Below are 18,394 nucleotides of genomic sequence, written 5' to 3' on the forward strand. Positions count from 1 at the left end.
GATGAGCTCTTCTCTCCGAAGCATTGATACTTTCTAAATTTTGAACCACTGTTGCTTTGTTTAATTTATCATCGATATTTTCCTGTTACTAATACACGTTGCATGTACTTTAAAAATTTTTAATATTTATTTTAGAAGTGGAAGCTTAATTTTCAATATAGGGAAATTTAGATACGATACTAGGAATTTTGAGGAATTTTCTGAGATTCTGCTCAGATTAAATTTTTTTAATCAAATCTCAAGGAAATACTTGAATTTTAAAAACTTTATTTCTTTTGTCTTGAGGGAGAGGAAGCTCTATATTTAAAGGGAAGTGAAATGAGAAATATTAATATAATGTTCATTTTTCACAGATGCCTCTGACGCTGGAGTTATATTGTAACGAGTATGATCCTTTGGATGTGTTAATTTTTTAAACTCGCATGGAAGCACAAGATGAGACATAGGTTAATTTTTTTTTAACTAGCATGAAAGTACAAGATGAGACGGAGTGGTTGGCAATACAAGCACCCAAGCGTATAGAAGCAACTGCACTGGTACGGACTTGTGATGCAAATTAACAATAAATTTTAAGTGAAAAAGTGCTCTGAGTTATTGATAGAGTACTTGTAGCAGAGACAGACATGGTACGAACTAATAATACCGGATCTTATGATGCTGAGCTTCACAGATGAAGCACTGGATTATCAAGATATTTTTACAATAAACTATGGAGTAGATCACTCAGGCTATAACTAACACAGAAAAACGTTAAGTGAGCTAAATGAGAAAGCTTCTGTGTAGTCATTCATCCTGTTAAAAATAATAGCCAAATTTCCTTTAACGTATCCTGTTACCTTGTAAACAAACTCATTAGACAATATAACCGGGATACACAATATGTGGTGAATGACGGGATGGTCATTTTGGTCCTGAGTCTGCTCTACTCGATCGAGGCTGGCGATGCGTGTTAAAATGCTATTGCTCAAGAATCCTTGTTATAGGGTCAAGTCTTGGTTTTCACGGTTCTTTTATTCAATTTTGTTCTGTTAATAAATGCATTGGCTCCATGCATATACAAGCATATCTTTATAGCCTGCTGGTGCCATTGTGTATTCGAACACTATATATAACTATACTCAATTCAGTTTTCCTTAACTAGTTACGATGTATTAACTTGATTAACTGTTCATGACCAAAAACTCAATTTTAAAGAAGGGATCAGAGACATTAGAGTTAGCTCCCTTCGATTCTCTTTTCTTTGGCATTTAAGTTTCAAAATTCTATCTGTATTTAATACTTGTTACGTCACTCGGCGTACTCTAATCACGCATACCGATTCTGTTGCTGTCAGAAAGGTAACAAGGTGAAAGTATGACTGTTGCTGTACGTCTCACGGTACATCCCATTACAGTATTTGAGACTATTGATGTTGTGTTTGTTGAGAATAAGTAGTAAGAATTGTATTCTGAAGTGTTTTCAATGTGTCTAGTTATTTGAGTCTGACAATACATGCAGTGACATGGATTGCATAGCTTTCTGTAGCAAAAAAGTATTTTATGCTATGCATATCCAAATGATTTTTCATTTTGATTGCTTTTGTTTCGTTTGCTATACCTTTAGGTGTAGTCTGCAGTGATGCAAAATGTAATATTTTGTGTTATTTGCAAGTTGTGATTTGTTGCAGTGAGGTTAGTGCTCCAGTTGGTCTGGCAATATATATAAAGGGTCTAACAAATTTCTAACAGTTTTGCTGTTGTTTGTATATGTTGACAAAATGTGACACATGTGGATGCTCTTGATATTTGTAGTTGTTGCATGTTATCCCTTGCCTTTTTTGCCTTCAGTGTGGGTTTATACTCTTTTTTTTTAGCACCAGCAATGACCACCTTGTCATTTTTTTGTAGCACTATGTATTTAATACTGTTATCTAATATAGCATTTTCAAAAAGATGTTAGGGTGTGATTTAAAGGAAATTTTGCCACTGTTTCCAACAGATCAAGCAACCATCTAAAGGGTTCTTTGTTGAGTATGAGAAATGGTTTTATTTAATGTTGTATTTTTGATGATTCTGAAGGTAATGATGGATTTGTTTTGTATTACTAGTAACCTATTTGTCTCATGCCATGCTTGTAGTTGGTTAATGTAGGGTTAGAATGTTTCTATAGCTATACCTAAGGTGTGGTGATATCATATGCATATAACACTGATTGTATGTTTTGTGAGGTTTGGTAAAATCGTCAATGTATAGGAAAAAAAGAATTGTTGAAAAGCTGCGTGGTATATACAATTTCAAGAAATACAGATTCCTGATTCATTGTTATGCTATTCTACATTAGAATTGCAATATGAGGGGCAGTTCAGCATGTTTTTATGAAGATGTGTTTAGTATTTTATTAAAAAGTGAGTGTCGGGGAATGCAGTGAGAAGCTTTACTGATAGTAAAAATCCATTTAATAACTTAAAGTGCAGCAATTATCATTCCTTATACAAATTTCTGAGAGGAAAGTACAGTCAATTAACACCATATCTGGTATCTTATTATTACTTAATGTTGCCGGTGGCTTGTGAAAAAAACATTCAAGCGAGGTCATTGCCAGTGCTGCTGGACTGGCTCCTGTGCAGGTGGCATGTAAAAAACACCATTTGAGCATGGCCGTTGCCAGTACCACCTGACTGGCCCTTGTGTCGGTGGCACATAAAAGCACCCACTACACTCTCGGAGTGGTTGGCATTAGGGAGGGCATCAAGCTGTAGAAACTCTGCCAGATCAGATTGGAGCCTGGTGCAGCCATCTGGTTCGCCAGTCCTCAGTCAAATCGTCCAACCCATGCTAGCATGGAAAGCCAACGTTAAACGATGATAATGATGATGTTATTGCTTTAACAAGTGTAAGAACAATTGTGAGTGTTTCATTTATTCTTGTGAATGGTTTTTGTTAGCTAGCATATAATTTTCATATTGTTTGTTTATAGCACCTGCATCGTAAAGAGAAAGAGCATGAAGTCAAAGTGCAAGAACTTGCACGAGACAAGATCTCGCTTCAAGAGACAGTACGCAAGTTAAAAATGGAATTGAGTCGTATGAATATAGAGTTCAACATTGACGACATTCCAACCAATGATGATGATGATACTGATTCCAACTCTACATCCACAGCATCAGGTAAGTACACTGAAATAAGGCAATTTATCCATAAAGCAAATTCTACTGCATTGAGATATAATTTGGAGGTCAAGTATATCTCAGGTCTTATACATTGGTAGAGTCTTGCAACTGTTCAAGTGAAATGTTAATAGTCATTTCACCAGTCTCAGGGACATATTAACTAAATCAGTAAAATATTACTCTTTTGGCAGAAGCACCAGTGTTTAATATCCTATCTTCAGTACCCTATTCATAATAGGTACCTGAGTATGGTACAATTCACCATTATAAGCAAGATAGGCATTTTGTTACTCATGGTTTTGTTGTCAGCTTGCAATCCTAAGCTCAAATCCTTCCTTGTTTCTCAAGAAAGCAAAGGAAAACCATTCCAATATAATTTCTCTTAAGCTTTTTGATACTAATTCACCTGAGATTATGCACCATTCTATGATACAAATTTCATGTTTAAAGTGACCTAAATTAAAACCTTCCATCAAAATTCCATGTTAATGTATGTTCTAAGCACCAATTTAATGGTGAAGTTATTTTCTTAAATTCTTCATTATTTTCAAAATTAACTGAAACAAAAGCAGTTTATTTTGACAGAAATAAGTTAACAAAAAGGTCGAGTCTTTACATAAAGACAAGCTCAGTAAATTAACAGAATACTTTTATTCTGGTTCATATCTATTAAGGGTTAATTTTTGTCTTTCATATCCTTCTTTGAATGACAGTTTAGTTCACATATAAATTGGCATGTAAATTTTTAGATTAACTGTTTCTACAAGTATCTACTCTTTTTAGAACAAAGCAGTTTATTATATCAGTAAAGGCTAAGTAATGAGTGACTACTATGATTTTCACTTATAGGAGTACTGTCGTTACTCAAGTTAAGTTTATATTATTGCTGTTGCCATATATTCCATGTCTATGGCAAATGCAAGCATGTTCTAACTGAAAATTATGTCCCAAGAACTTCCAATGGCAATACATTTCTAATATTTTAAAATGTTTCATTGGTAGAGAATGAGTTTTCATTTTGTATCTTTCTTTTTCTTTGTTTCTTTATGTCATTTTGTCTTTCTTTTCTCGTTTTCTCTTTCATTTTTAATTGAAATTAATTTAATCTTAATTCCTTGTGTTTAATATTTGATTGCAGAGGGTAATGGTCCCATTTTAAGTGATGTGGAGGAAGAAAGCACTACACCTGTATCTCAACCTGTGAAAGCTGTTTCAGAAACTGTACCAGGTAAGAAGAGGCCACTGAGTTACCACATCGTGCCTTCTTCATTTATTTTGAATCAAGAATTTACTGCACCCAAGATAGCACCTTCCTTGCCAACTTCATCTGTCATGCCTTTGACAAGCACAGCACTCAGTGATTACAAACCTCAGTCTCTTTCCAAAACCCCTAAAATAATAGAATTGGAAAAGACCCATCAATCTGATTCAGTGTCAAATACAACTGAAAGTAAATTGGATTCAATAGTCTGTGACACAAACACTGCTTCCACAGGAGCCAAAAAAAAGGTTTGGGTAATTCCAAGAACTTTGGAAGTCAAAACACAGCAGATCTCATCACCAGAGCTACAGAAAATACAGTGGAGTGGCAGCCCATTAATAAATAATAAACATGCAATGAAATCCAAAGAAGAACCAAGAATAATTACAAAAAAACAGGCTGCAATTCCAGTTTTAGGTAAGGAAATTTCTAAGTATTTTCTTTTTTGAGAAAACTGGTTTTTAAAAAATAATTGTTATAGTTCAACCATATATTCAGTTTTATTTAGAACAAAATGTGTGTTTGTTTTGTTTTTATAAATTAGATTTGATCCATAGAGAAGATATTTTTAATTAATGTTTCATATGCTAAACTCCTTTCATAAACCAATCTATGTGAAAAAATTAAGCTTGTAAATATTATCAGATGTAGAACTCTGAACAAAGATGTGATTCTTAATTATGTTATTAATGATTTATTTATTCTTATAACTATTGGGTTCCATGAAGGATAGCATCTAGTTGTAAAATATTTGCTCCAGTTGTGCATGCTGTGCCACACAAAATTATAGCACATATTCTGTATGCATGTATGTACATAGACATATGCACACGTGTACATGTGCGTGCACACACACACACAAAAGTTTTATAAACTTCAGGCTATTTTCAAATATGGGATTCAAGACAAGGTTAGACACTGAAAAAATTTTATATATTACATTAACCCTTTAGCATTCAAATTTCTGTGTCACATGTAGAGCTTATTTATTCACATTGTTTTGAATTAATCATTTATTATCTCATAGCTTCAAGATTTTGATGATATGAATGTTTATTTTTAGAACGACATTGTAGGGTAGGTGTGAGAGGCCAGATCTAGCCGTTTTGAAAACAAAACAGAGTATTTGGGCTGGATATGGCTGGTTTAAATGCTCAAAGGTTAAGTACAAATGGCTATATGTTTTACTCTAAGTAAGTTTTTCAGAATATATATATATATACATATACTGTAAAAATTCATGTAATTTGCACACCTGTGTAATTTACACAGGTGATTTTCAGGATAAAATGTGTTACAAATAGCTCTTACTCATGTAAAATTTGCACCCAAAAGTTTTCAGAATTGCCAATATAGCGAGGGTGAAAAGGTTTTCAATTTAGTTGTATTTAGCATAATTTCACCTACTTATGATTAGATTTTCTTAAATTTTCACTAAATAAAAATGATTTCTGCTTCATAGGTATCACATTGAAAGCTATTAAATTACAAAGTGTTTGGGTTGTTTATAATAAACTTTATTTTACATTTCTTGTCCACAAGAGATTATATGTCTGATCTTTAGCATACTGATGTATGTCTTCTCAAATTACAATCACAGGAAAAGTTGTTGATAGGAATTACCAACAAAAAAAAAAACAAATACAAAGCTGATAAATATGCACAGGTGTTGCAAATTAAGTTTAATTACCAATAAACATCAGCTTGGATGACACTTTACTCAACCAACAGTGGAAGATGACCAATCAAACTGATTATGTAAACAGAATTTTTTCCACCTGTTCTTGTCAAAACCTTTGATACAGAGTATCAAAATTTTAATCCGTTCATGCTTATAAAATGTCATTATCATCATCATCATCATCATCATCGTTTAACATCCGTTTTCCATGCTAGCATGGGTTGGACAGTTCGACTGGGATCTGGGAACCCAGAAGGCTGCACAAGGCTCCAGTCTGATCTGGCAGTGTTTCTACAGCTGGATGCCCTTCCTAACGCCAACCACTCCGTGAGTGTAGTGGGTGCTTTTTATGTGCCAGGCGAGGCTGGCAACGGCCACGATCGGATTGGTGCTTTTTACGTGCCACCGGCACAGAAGCCAGTCAAGGCAGCGCTGGCATCGGCCATGTTCGAATGGTGCTTTTTACGGGCCACCGGCACGGAAGCCAGTCGAGGTGGCGCTGGCATCGACCATGTTTCGATGGTGCTTTTTACATGCCACCGGCACAGGGATCACAACTACAATTTCCATTGATTTTTGATGTTCATGTACTTGACTCAATAGGTCTCCTCAAGCACAGGGTCGAAACGGTGTTTCTTTACTTGCCAGATGTACGGGAGTCAGTCCAGTGCCACTGGCAACTGTCGGATGCCAGTCATAGGATTGGCTCAATTTTGATTCCAATTTCACTTGCCCCAACAGGTCTTCACAAGCAGAGTTTAGTGTCCAATGAAGGGAGGTTGGCATGGGTGCCAATCGTCAGATGAGGTTCGATTTCGAATTCAATTTCGACTTCACTTGCCTCAACAGGTCTTTGCATGTCCAAGGAAGGAAAGGCATGCATAAGTGGGCTGGCTACATCCCTGACAAAGGACATGGGATGGACTCACTTGTCCTGCCGGGTCTTCTCGTGCACAGCATATTTCCAAAGGTCTCGGTTACCAGTTATTGCCTCGGTGAGGCCTAATGTTCGAAGGTCGTGGTTCGCCACCTCGTCCCAGGTTTTCCTGTGTCTACCTCTTCCACGGGTTCCCTCAACCGCTAGGGATTGGCACTTTGTCACACACCTATCTTCATCCATTCTCGCCACATGACCATACCAGCGCAATCGTCTCTCTTGCACACCACAGCTTATGCTTCTTAGATCCAACTTTTTCTCTCACGGTATTTACACTCTGTCGAGTATGTACACTGACATTACACATCCATCGGAGCATACTGGCTTCATTCCTCGTGAGCTTACGCATGTCCTCAGCAGTCACGGCCCATGTTTGACTGCCGTGTAGCATGGCTGTTCATACATATGTGTCGTACAGTCTGCCTTTTACTCTGAGCAAGAGGCCCTTTGTCACCAGCAGATGTAGGAGCTCTCTGAACTTTGCCCAGGCTATTCTTACTCTAGCAGTTACACTTTCAGCACACCCACCCCCGCTACTGACTTGGTCACCTAGGTAACGGAAGCTATCAACTACTTCTAGTTTTTTTCCCTGGAATGTGGTGGAAGTTGTTCTCTGCACATTTTCAGTGTTTATTGCTCCTGAGCATCTGCCACATACAAAAACTATCTTCCCAGTTAGCCTTCTTTGATATTGCTGCACCTCTTATCTTTCCATAGCTTACACTGGGTACATCTTATAGAGTTTCTATCTACGCCTTTTCTACAGATCGAGCAGGGCTATCTACCTGAAGGAATTTGTGGTTTGCCTGCCTTCTTACTTATTAGGACTTTTATTTTAGCTAGGTTGACTCTAAGGCTCTTCGACTCTAATCCTTGCTTCCACACCAGAAACTTCTCCTCCAGTTCTGATAGGGACTCAGCAATTAGAGCAAGGTTGTCAGCATAGAGGAGCTCCCAGGGGCATCCAAATGTTAATGAAGCCAATGTTTGAAACTGGTGTAAACAGTATGACAAACTTAAAACTGCGCATAGTAATAAACAGACAAAAATAAAAACATACAATCAAGGTTATCCATATCATTACATTTTTTCAGTCAAGAATATCCATATCACTATGTATGTCAGTGGTGCTCCATTGCAATGGGTAGAAACTCCAAGCAGTGTAAAAATATGGCCAAGATCATGTTTACCAGCATGAATGTCAAACTTCAAAAAGTAGTTAACCATATAATGGTTTTGGTAAATTTATATGGAGAAAGTAAGCATTATACTGTCCAGCATAAATAAAAGTCGACTTCATTATATTTAAGCCATTATTTTTTCTGTAAAAACCTATTCTGATATTAAATGAGTCAACTTCTGGTATGAATGTTTTTGTTTTGTATGTTTTCATTTTTCTTTAATGGGAGTAGCCATGTAGCTCCTCTACAGCAAAAAAAACAAAAACAAAAAAAAAAACCTTCTTTTGTTCTGACTCCTTCCTTCATACTTGAACATCTCATATTCAAGCATAAAAACTCCTTCATCTCCACTGTAGCCCCACAGAATTGAAGAGAATGGGTCAATCTGATTAGTGTTGATACCCTGAAAAAAGCACTCCGTATACACTGTAAAGTGATTAGAATGAAGAATGGCATCCAACAGTAGAAACCATGCAAGAACAGACATTGGAACATTGTGAAGTTCTCAGATCTGCTACAGCCTGTTAAACCATTGAAACCATGTCAGCATGGAACCAGTCACTAAAAACGACAATGATGATGATATATGTATATGCTGTGTAAGGATAATATAAAATGAGGATGGAGAACAGCAGGCTTTAATAGTAGATCACATTTGTTTTTGCACGACATACCAGCTTAAAGTTGCTGATATATATATGTATATATATATATATATATATATATATTAATAGTTATCGCCATACTAATATGGCAGTCTATAAATATAAGACTAAAGCTGTCGCTGATTAGCTCCAAGAGGCCATCGCTCTAGCTAGCTATATGACACACGAACCTGCGTCCATTACAACCTTCGAATAGGTAAATAAAATCTTCGAACAGACGGTCAGTAGCGACACCTGCTGGGTCTGACTATGCTGCATTGATAAAAGGCAACAACCCTGAAACATGTCTGCAGATGTCTGACTAGCAAGGTGAAGCGGCTGACCTTCCCTGTTCGAAGGTTGTAATGGACGCAGGTTCATGTGTCATATAGCTAGCTAGAGGCGATGGCCTCTTGGAGCTAATCAGCGACAGCTTTAGTCTTATATTTATAGACTGCCATATTAGTATGGCGATAACTATTAATATCCAGTAATGCTCCCATAATCTCCTTTAGAGAGACTTAGTAATTTTAATATTTCTAATATATATATACGAGGGGCGTTCAATAAGTAATGCCCCTGACCCACTTCCCATAGCAGTAGAACAACAACACTTGGCACAGTTATTAGTCTTTTCCTACATAGGAACTACCCAGAGTTATGCATTTCTCCCATCGTTTGATACAGCTCTGGAGACCGTTTTTGTAGAAGACCCCAGCTTGGTCCCCCAACCACGACGTGACTTCAGAAATCAAGGCTGCATCATCTGGGAAACGCTTTCCTTTCAAAATCAACTTCATGGCTGGGAAGAGGTGAAAATCAGAGGGTGCAAGGGGAGGAGTTCATAGCTGCACGCCTGTGCTTCTGATCTGGCGACACGCGAGTTGTGGACCGGAGCGTTGTCCTGCAGGAGGAGGATGCCTTTGCTGATCTTGCCCCACCTCTTGATTTTGATAGCTTCTCTTAATTTCCTCAAACGTGAAGCATAATAGGCTCCTGTAATTGTGGTACCCTTTGCCAGGAAATCTGTCATCACTACTCCGTCCTGGTCCCAGAAGACTGTGAGCATAACCTTGTCAGCGGAGGGCTGCACCCTTGCCTTCTTTGGAGGAGGTGAGTCACAGTGCTTTCACTGCATTGACTGGGCTTTGGTCTATGGATCATAGTGATGGACCCAGGTTTTATCCTGTGTGATCAGTCTTTTGAAAAATTTTGACTCATCTTCTTGGCACATCTCCAAATTCATCCTCGAGCACTCAACGCGTTCTTGCTTCTGGAAAGGTGTGAGCAACCTGGAAATCCATCTGGCAGACACCTTTTGCATATGCAAATGGTCATGAATGATAGTTTCCACAAACCCGGTACTAATCTTGACCTTATGGGCTATTTGGCGAATAGTTATGCGTTGACCTTCCAAAATGGCAGCCTCAACTTGACGGACAGACATCTCATCAACGGCAGAAGGGGGCGACCAGATCTGAGAGCTGTTTCCACAGAGTTCCGACTATGTTTGAATTCACAATGCCAGCGTTTTACAAGGTCATATGATGGGGCATCATCACCATAAGTTACTTTCATTTCATCAAAAGTCTCCCGTGGTGTGCGTCCTTTCAAATACAAAAACCAGATCACTGCTCGACACTCAACAGGCTCCATTTCACACTTGACTCAGTTCAAACACCTGTAAATCAGAAACCACAATTAGTTCAGAGCTGTAATTCGCCACTTAATCTATAGAGGTATAAATAAGTGCACATGCAAAATGTTGATCAAACAACTGCAAGTGGGTGAGGGGCATTACTTATTGAACGCCCCTCGTATATATATATATATATATATATAGATATACACACACATAATATTAATGGTATATGACTATATATGTTATCCTCCATCCCATGTTATATTATCCTTGTATTAATCTTATGCAAAGAGGAGTTCCTCATGTGTATCCAACCCAGAAAATACCCTACTGTAGAATAGCATGTTAGCCAAATAATGACACAAGAGCTCTTAAATGTACATTGAGGTTTTACCCAATGCCTTTTGGTTGTGTGTGTGTGTGTGTGTGTGTGTGTGTGTGTGTGTGTGTGTGTGTGTGTGTGTATATGTGTACGTGTGTGTGTGTATAATCTTTTTTATGTAACATACTTTGCATGTGTTGTTGAAAATCCAGAGGCTGCAGTTTTTTGTCTGGGAAAAATCTCTTTAAAAAACACAATATACTTCAGAGCCAGGTGAAATGAAATCACCCAGGCAGCTACTGCGAGAGCAACAGATATGTATTTTGCTGTTGTTTTGGCTTGTCAGTGTCATGTGCTAGTGTCTCTTCCAAAACAAGACTGAATCAGCCAGACTGAAATATGTAGTGATAGTGTATAAACTATCCACTAGTTTGTAATGGTGTCACATAAGCATAATAAAATTCAAATTATGCAATAGAAAGCACTCTAGAGTGAAATCTTAATGTATATTGTTTAAAAGCCAAGGGCTGCAGTTTTTCATTTGGGAAAATCCCTTTTTAGATGTACAGTGTTATAAAATACAATATACTTCAGAGCTAGGTGAAACGAAATTGCCCATTGCATAATTCAAATTTTATTCTGCTTATGTAGCACTATTACACACCAGTGTTCAGCTTCAAACTGGTTGATTTGATCTCATTTTGGAAGTGACATGTATCAAAATATGTATCTGTCTCTCTCACAGTCACTGCTGGAGTGATTTCGTTTTGCCTCACACCTTCAACCAATTTGCCTTCCTAGGGCCTTGACCATCAGGAATGATATCACTGCCCACATTTTTCGCCACATAAATCAACTTCAATAAGTTCAAATTGAACATCAGCCCTATGAATCTGTTTCAGTAGGTGAGTGGTTGGCAGAGGTTGCTGTTCCTTCCTCCTGACTACACCATTAAAAAAAAAAAGAGTAATGATAATGGTTAACTTAAAATTTTTCGCTCTTTGAATGCTGGTAAATATTGATATATTACATTGGTACAAAACTATGCTGGCGTGTATTTTATTTTATTGACCTTAAAATGATTGAAACCAGCTCTTGCATGTGTTGAACTAAGAAGGTGGAAACACCAGATTAAATACTGTCGAGTATTTAGTTTGGTATTTTAATAATTCTTTCATTTCAACCCCATTTTCATGCTAAATATTAACTTAGTTCTTTCCGTGCTTTCATTTTTGTCTATTATTCATCAAAGGACATTAAATCTTGGTGTGATAAGTGTATATGTTAAAATGTTAAACCTGGGGTGTAGATTCAAGATATGTTGAGTGCATGGCTGACAGCGACAAGTTCATTTATTACAATAGATAATTTAGTAATTAAAAATAATGGTCACTTGCAAGTAATTGTCATCATTTACAATTCATTATATGTTAACTTAGTGTTAACTAATGCTAACTTAAGTTCTTGTTTGCTAATATCTAAGGTCATTTTAGATACTACTGCTTATTGTGGATTATAGAGTTAATGCAAGAGAGATATGATAAAGGTATACACAGGCATCTTTACAACTACTGCATAAAGTGATTAACAGCAATATAAAACCTACCTAGAAATTGTTGCTTGGATTTTCTCTGTACTCCATTTCCTGTGAAAGTGTCTTCCACATTAAGTATATAAAATTACTATCTTCATTAATGTAGGTACAACTTTAACTCATTTTCCATTTGTTCTGACATTTTTGTTTTTATAAATAGTATGCTTGTCATTTCAATATATGAAATGTAAATGTTATAACTATGTTTCCCTTATTTTAATGCTCAGTAACCTCTGTTTCAGCTGCCACACATTTAGCACTTCATTAACCTAGCTTTTTTTCTTTTTCTTTTTTCATATTTGCATTAAATATATGAAATGTTATAATATCTTAATTTCTTGCAGCTCAGTCAGTGCGTGTACAAGAGTTGGCTACCACTGCCACAACATACAGTTCACCCAATATTCTGGCTTCAGCACATCAGATTTCCAACATCCTGACTCCTGTTATTTGTACAACTGGCAATGCAACACTTGTACCTGCAGCAGTTAAACCAGTCGTTTCAGCTGGTACTGCCGGTCAGACCTCTACACCTCTTACTTTAGTCCCTAATATGGCTCGCAATTCGGTGACACAAATTTTGCAGCAGACTGTGGTTCAACGTCAGTCACAAAAGAAGCAGACTATTCTTAGCAGTAGCAACAACACCACCACCACCACTCTGGTCAACAACATCAATAACAATAATACTAATGATAGCAATAACAATAATAATAATAATAATAATAGTAGTAATAGTAGTAGTAATAGTAATAACAATATCAACAACAATAACAATAATAGTATTAACTGTATCAATACCACCAATGTTGCTGTGGCGACAGTAGCACAAGGTATGTGTACTTTTTCTATCTTTCCTTTGCTGTCTGTCTCTCTCTCTCTTCTAACAACTTTTTTGTTACGTCCTAGAATTTTGTTTCTCTCAGAACAGCACATGTCTAAATTATACAAAATGAAGTCATTCAGAAAATTAGTTCAGGCATATAACATATTTAGAAACAATGTAACATGTCAAAGATATTGAAGTGATATATTTTGTCTTGATACAAACTGTAGATGTCAAAATATGTTACATGTAGAGAAGTGCATAAGCTAAACAAGTCACCCTAGCTAATTTTTTTTTTTTTTGTCATACCTGTGTCAAATGTACCAGTTTTCAGTGTTATGCAGGGTATCTATAACATAGGATTGTGAAATTGTTGTTTCATTACATAAGTCTTCTATACTTTAAAACAACACACAATAAGTAGCATCCTTGGCTAATTGATGAGATTTTTCATTGAGAAAGCCATACACAATCAATAAGATTTCAATACTAAGTGCAGCTAAGCATTCTGTGATCTTGACTTAGGTAGCTTCTTTCACTTTTCTAAATCTTCTTTCCTTACCACTCTTCAGCTCACAAACATCTATCTGTAACGGTTTTTGCAGACAAAAGAAGCAGCTAGAGTGTTCACAATTGCTGGATGTGAATAATGTCTGTTTCTTTGTTACCGTCACTCTAAAACAATGTGCCTTCTCTCCAAACTTATACATAACCTCTTATTGGTATATGCCATTCATATTTTATTTCTCTAATGTGATGGAAACAATTTTAAACTGTTCTTAGACCACCTTGAATTTCTGCCAAACTTCAGCAATACCTAGTTAGTTATAAAATTTAATCTACTTCATGGCGTTACCTCTAACATGAATGAGAATTTTTGCAAATACTGAGTTATTGCCCTTAAATCCAAGTGTCGAACAGAGCTTATGATAAGAGAACCAGCTATCGCAATTCCCTGCTTAAAGGAATTAGTCATTATAGCATAGTATGTGTTGATAGAATTATTTCAGTTTTCTCTCCCCACTACACATACACATTACTTACAGTCATGAACATACTTCATAGCTTAGTCGTCTCTCTATCTTTATTTACTTCAATATGGATCCACTCATTATCACCATATATAATCTAACACAACTCTTTTATATCTCTTTAATTTCTGTAATACAAGCTTCACATACATGCAATTTTAGTACCTCACACTAAACTTCTCCCTGAACATTAGTAGCAATAACATTTTTTTCATTGGGGACATATGTCTTACTTAACATAAACACTAAACATCTCAATGAAACAAACTAAAAAGCATATTTTCTCGACTCATAAACGAAACACTACTCAAGCTGTCACACTACACTAAACCACTCATTCTTTACATTGCTAAAAGTGTGTAATAAAGGTTTGATTTTCTTCATCAAGCTCAGAAAATACTCTATCATTGAATTACTTATGTGTAGTAATATTGCTCAGATTGTGTCAGTCTGTTTTAAACAGAGAGAGATGTCACACTACATTGACAAGTTGTTCTACATACAATAACTTCGCTGAAATTTTTATGACCCATAGATATATTCATGCAAAACAATTTTTGAAGATGGTTGTGTGATAAATCTAAGATTACAGTTTCTGTTTTAGACATTTTTGCATTCCTTCACTTATTTGTGTAAATGTTTTAATTTTCTGCTCTACAACACAAAAATACCCTCATGGAATCAAGGGTTTTTAGAAGCACACAAAGTAATGTCTTTATGAAATAGTGTATAGGAAGTTATAATGTTCATTCTTTTCCCATAAGCATAAGAAACATGAGAATTGAATAAGTTTCAATCAAGTAGTCAAAGAACTTGACATGACTTTACAAATTACACTCTAGAGTCATTGGCACAATATTCTATTTGTCTCAGCCATCCTAGCATGTAATTAATAAAAGAAATGGCATCATTACAATTTATACTGGAGTGAAAATATTTAAATCTAATATATGATGATTCATTTCACTTATCTCTGTGTTACATATTTTTCTTGAGCTCTTTTATTTAGTTTTTTCCCAATGTATTAATCTCTTTTTCTTTTGTCCATCTCTCTCTCTCTACAGTATTTATCTATATTTGCTTATTTATCTGTCTGTGTATTTCAGTTACAACAGTTCAAGCATCAAAGACCTTGAAATCTGTGAGCCAACTTGGAAGAAGTACAAATTCTGTTCGTTCAGTAGTTCCAATGACTCCAAGCATTATTAAGCCAGGTCTTCAACCAACTGGCATCAAAGTATCTGGAATTACCAAAGTTGCAACTTTGACTACTCCTATAAGCCATTCTAAGAAAACTATTGAAGCATCTAATACTCTGACTGGATTAGTGGTGTCATCCACAACTTCAACAGCTCCTTCAACAAATGTTATATCAGTGGCACACCCTATTGTAACGCAGACTTTGCCAGTGATGTCTGCTGTAAAACAAATTCTTGCAACACCAGCTACACAGATTATGCCTGGTAGCCCTATTACTGTGAATCCTTTATTGGGGCAGTCGATAACAAGGACACAAATACTAAACAATGTTACTAATGTAGGTTCTTCAGTTGTTACCACAATGTCTAACAGTCCATCAAGCATTTCCTCCAGTCACTCAGTTGTTCCATTGACTCCTATGAAATCTGTATCACAGATTGTTTCACCCATGGCAATGATGTCATCGGCTGTCCATATGTCTCCAGGGCTTAACCAAGCCACTCAGTTAAATGTGATTCCACGGGTCCAGTACCAGCTGTTTCCCAGCAACCAAGTTGTTGGTCAAGCAGTTACAACCAAACCCCTTGTGATGGTGACAGTGCCTACTACCACGGCAGTACAGGTATCTATGGCAGTAACCTCTACAACTACGTGATACTTTGTTGCCAAGGTCTTATACATACCCACACACACACTCATGTATATATTGTCTATTCTTGTACATAAAATACCATGTACAGTGTATAGCTAACATCTAAATATTGAATGAATTAATATGCAGAAATGCACATACACCAGCACCTATGTGGGTGTTTGTATATACTTGCACATACCCACACCAGTGAAGTAAAGCTGTGAAATCTCTCTCATCCTTCTGTAAGAAAAACTAATGATGATTTATTAATAGTAGAATCAGTTCAGTTTTCTTTTGTATGATGGAAGTGAAATGGTTTAGGTTATTGCTGGTAACAGTGCCCATTCTAGTTGGCATTTGTCTGGATTTTATTAAAAAATTGCAAGAAATTTATCGAGATAATGTATTTTTACACAGTCTTTCTCATAGTTCCAGAAAGAATTTATATCTACACACAGAAATGCTTTATTTTTTACAATATTATTTTAATAATTTATAACATACTTGTATCATTTACTCATACATATATACACACACAAACGCTCATGTGCTTGAATGTTTGTGTTTGTGTGCATGCTTATGAATGTGTGCTTGTGTATGTTTATATATGTATATAAAATGGGCATATGTATGTATATTCCTTTTATTTGTGAGATCTTTTATTTATTTTCTCATATTGTTATATATGTTACTTATTTATTTTTAATTTATAGTAACTTTCTGTAAACCTACCAGTATGACGGCATGTTGAGCCATGTTGGATGCAGCCTGCTGCAAAAGCTGTTCCATGTAATAAAGATGTTGTTTCCAAGATGATTTCTTTTACTTATTACCAGAAATAATTTTAACTTTTTTCTTTCTTAAACAGAACAAAGGTATAGTGTCATTTGCAAAAAATGTAAATTACACTTCACATGTTTTTGAAAAAAGCAGGACATTGAATAAGGCAGTCCTAGATATACAATACCTGAAAAAAAAGGATAGGATGGTCATGGCTAGAATGCCTTTCTTTAAACAACAACATTCCAAACCTAGCTTCAGCTTTTCCTATCACAAACCATTTTTTATTCTCTCTCTTTCATATATATATATATATATATATATATATGTATGTATGTATGTATGTGTGTGTTTGTGGGCATAGCTGTATGGTAAGAAGCTTGCTTTTCAACCACGTGGTCCAAGGTTCAGTTCCACTGCATAGAACCTTGAGCAAGTATCTTCTACTATAGTCTCAAGCCAACCAAAACTTTGTGAGTGGATTTGGTAGAGGAAAACTGAAAGAAGCCCTTCATACATCCTGTAACTTAACTGTTCGGCAAAACAGACCAATAGAATAAGTACCAGGCTTTAAAAAAAATAAATCGTGGGGTTGATTTGTTCAACTAAAATTCTTCAAGATGCTGCAATCAAGTAACTGAAACAAGCAAAAGGTAACAAGGCTATCTATGGTTTGATGTAGAGAGGGATCTCTTTACTTGAAACCGTTGGTAGCCTTGTTAACCCATAAATCTCTCTCTCTCTCTCTATATATATATATATATAAAGCTGAAGTTGTCTGTGTATGGCAGGTTTGGTAGCCTTCAACTAACACTATCTCCTCTGAGACCCTGCGGCACAAGTTGACCAAAATTGAGAGTATGATAGAAGAAGGCTTGCTCTTCATTCTGTAGAAGAAAAAATTCAAATCGGACCATGTTAACACCAAAAATTATTTACATAAAAAAGGTGCTTTTTTTTCTATGAAAATCCCTATTTTTTACGATTTTTTGACTGCTGTGTCACCATTTTTCGGTGTATTTCAACCAGAAAAATGTTCACTTAAAGAGAATAAATAACAAGCTACAGAATGAAAAACTTTTACTTTTCAAAAATTCTAATTCTAAAGAGTCGAAACAAACCCGAGCAACGCCGGGCGATACTGCTAGTAAAGAATATTTATCCTCCAATGCCATGTTGAGCACTCATTTTCACTGTTCAATATTAATGTGTGTGTGTATATATATACATATATATACATACATACATATATATATATATAATGTATATAATACATACACACCTGTAATAAAAAATATATAAATTTAGCTTTTCTAAATGTGATTTGCATTATCATAATATAGCATCCAAAACGTTTTCTTTCAAGAATCCTTGATTGCAAACTCCCGTAGATTTACTGTTCTAGTTAAATTTGGGTGTTAGTGTAAGAAATGTAGTTTGAAATCCTCAGTCATTCAAAAAGGAGAACTTTAATTTCCTAAGAAGTTAGCACTAACTCATTTGAATGTATGCC

General features: G+C 35.9%; 1 protein-coding gene across 6 annotated transcripts in view; it reads left to right on the forward strand.

Moving 5' to 3' along the window:
• LOC115215103 (myb-like protein A) overlaps positions 1 to 16,347 on the forward strand; it is a 106,955-nt gene extending 90,608 nt beyond the window's left edge. For 4 of the 6 annotated variants that reach the window (XM_036502856.1, XM_029784283.2, XM_029784276.2 and 1 more), the window contains 4 exons: positions 2,956 to 3,145; positions 4,287 to 4,826; positions 12,755 to 13,243; positions 15,374 to 16,347. In XM_036502856.1, coding sequence (XP_036358749.1) covers positions 2,956 to 3,145; positions 4,287 to 4,826; positions 12,755 to 13,243; positions 15,374 to 16,122 — 1,968 coding nt within the window. In that variant the 3' untranslated portion in view covers positions 16,123 to 16,347. Of the gene's footprint in view, positions 1 to 1,338; positions 1,366 to 2,003; positions 2,058 to 2,955; positions 3,146 to 4,286; positions 4,827 to 12,754; positions 13,244 to 15,373 lie in introns of those variants that run through there. The other 2 variants (XM_036502864.1, XM_036502859.1) reach the window with 2 other exon arrangements.
• The last annotated feature ends 2,047 nt before the right edge of the window (positions 16,348 to 18,394 follow it).

The sequence above is a fragment of the Octopus sinensis genome, linkage group LG1 (assembly GCF_006345805.1).
Source record: "Octopus sinensis linkage group LG1, ASM634580v1, whole genome shotgun sequence".
NCBI lineage: Eukaryota > Metazoa > Mollusca > Cephalopoda > Octopoda > Octopodidae > Octopus > Octopus sinensis.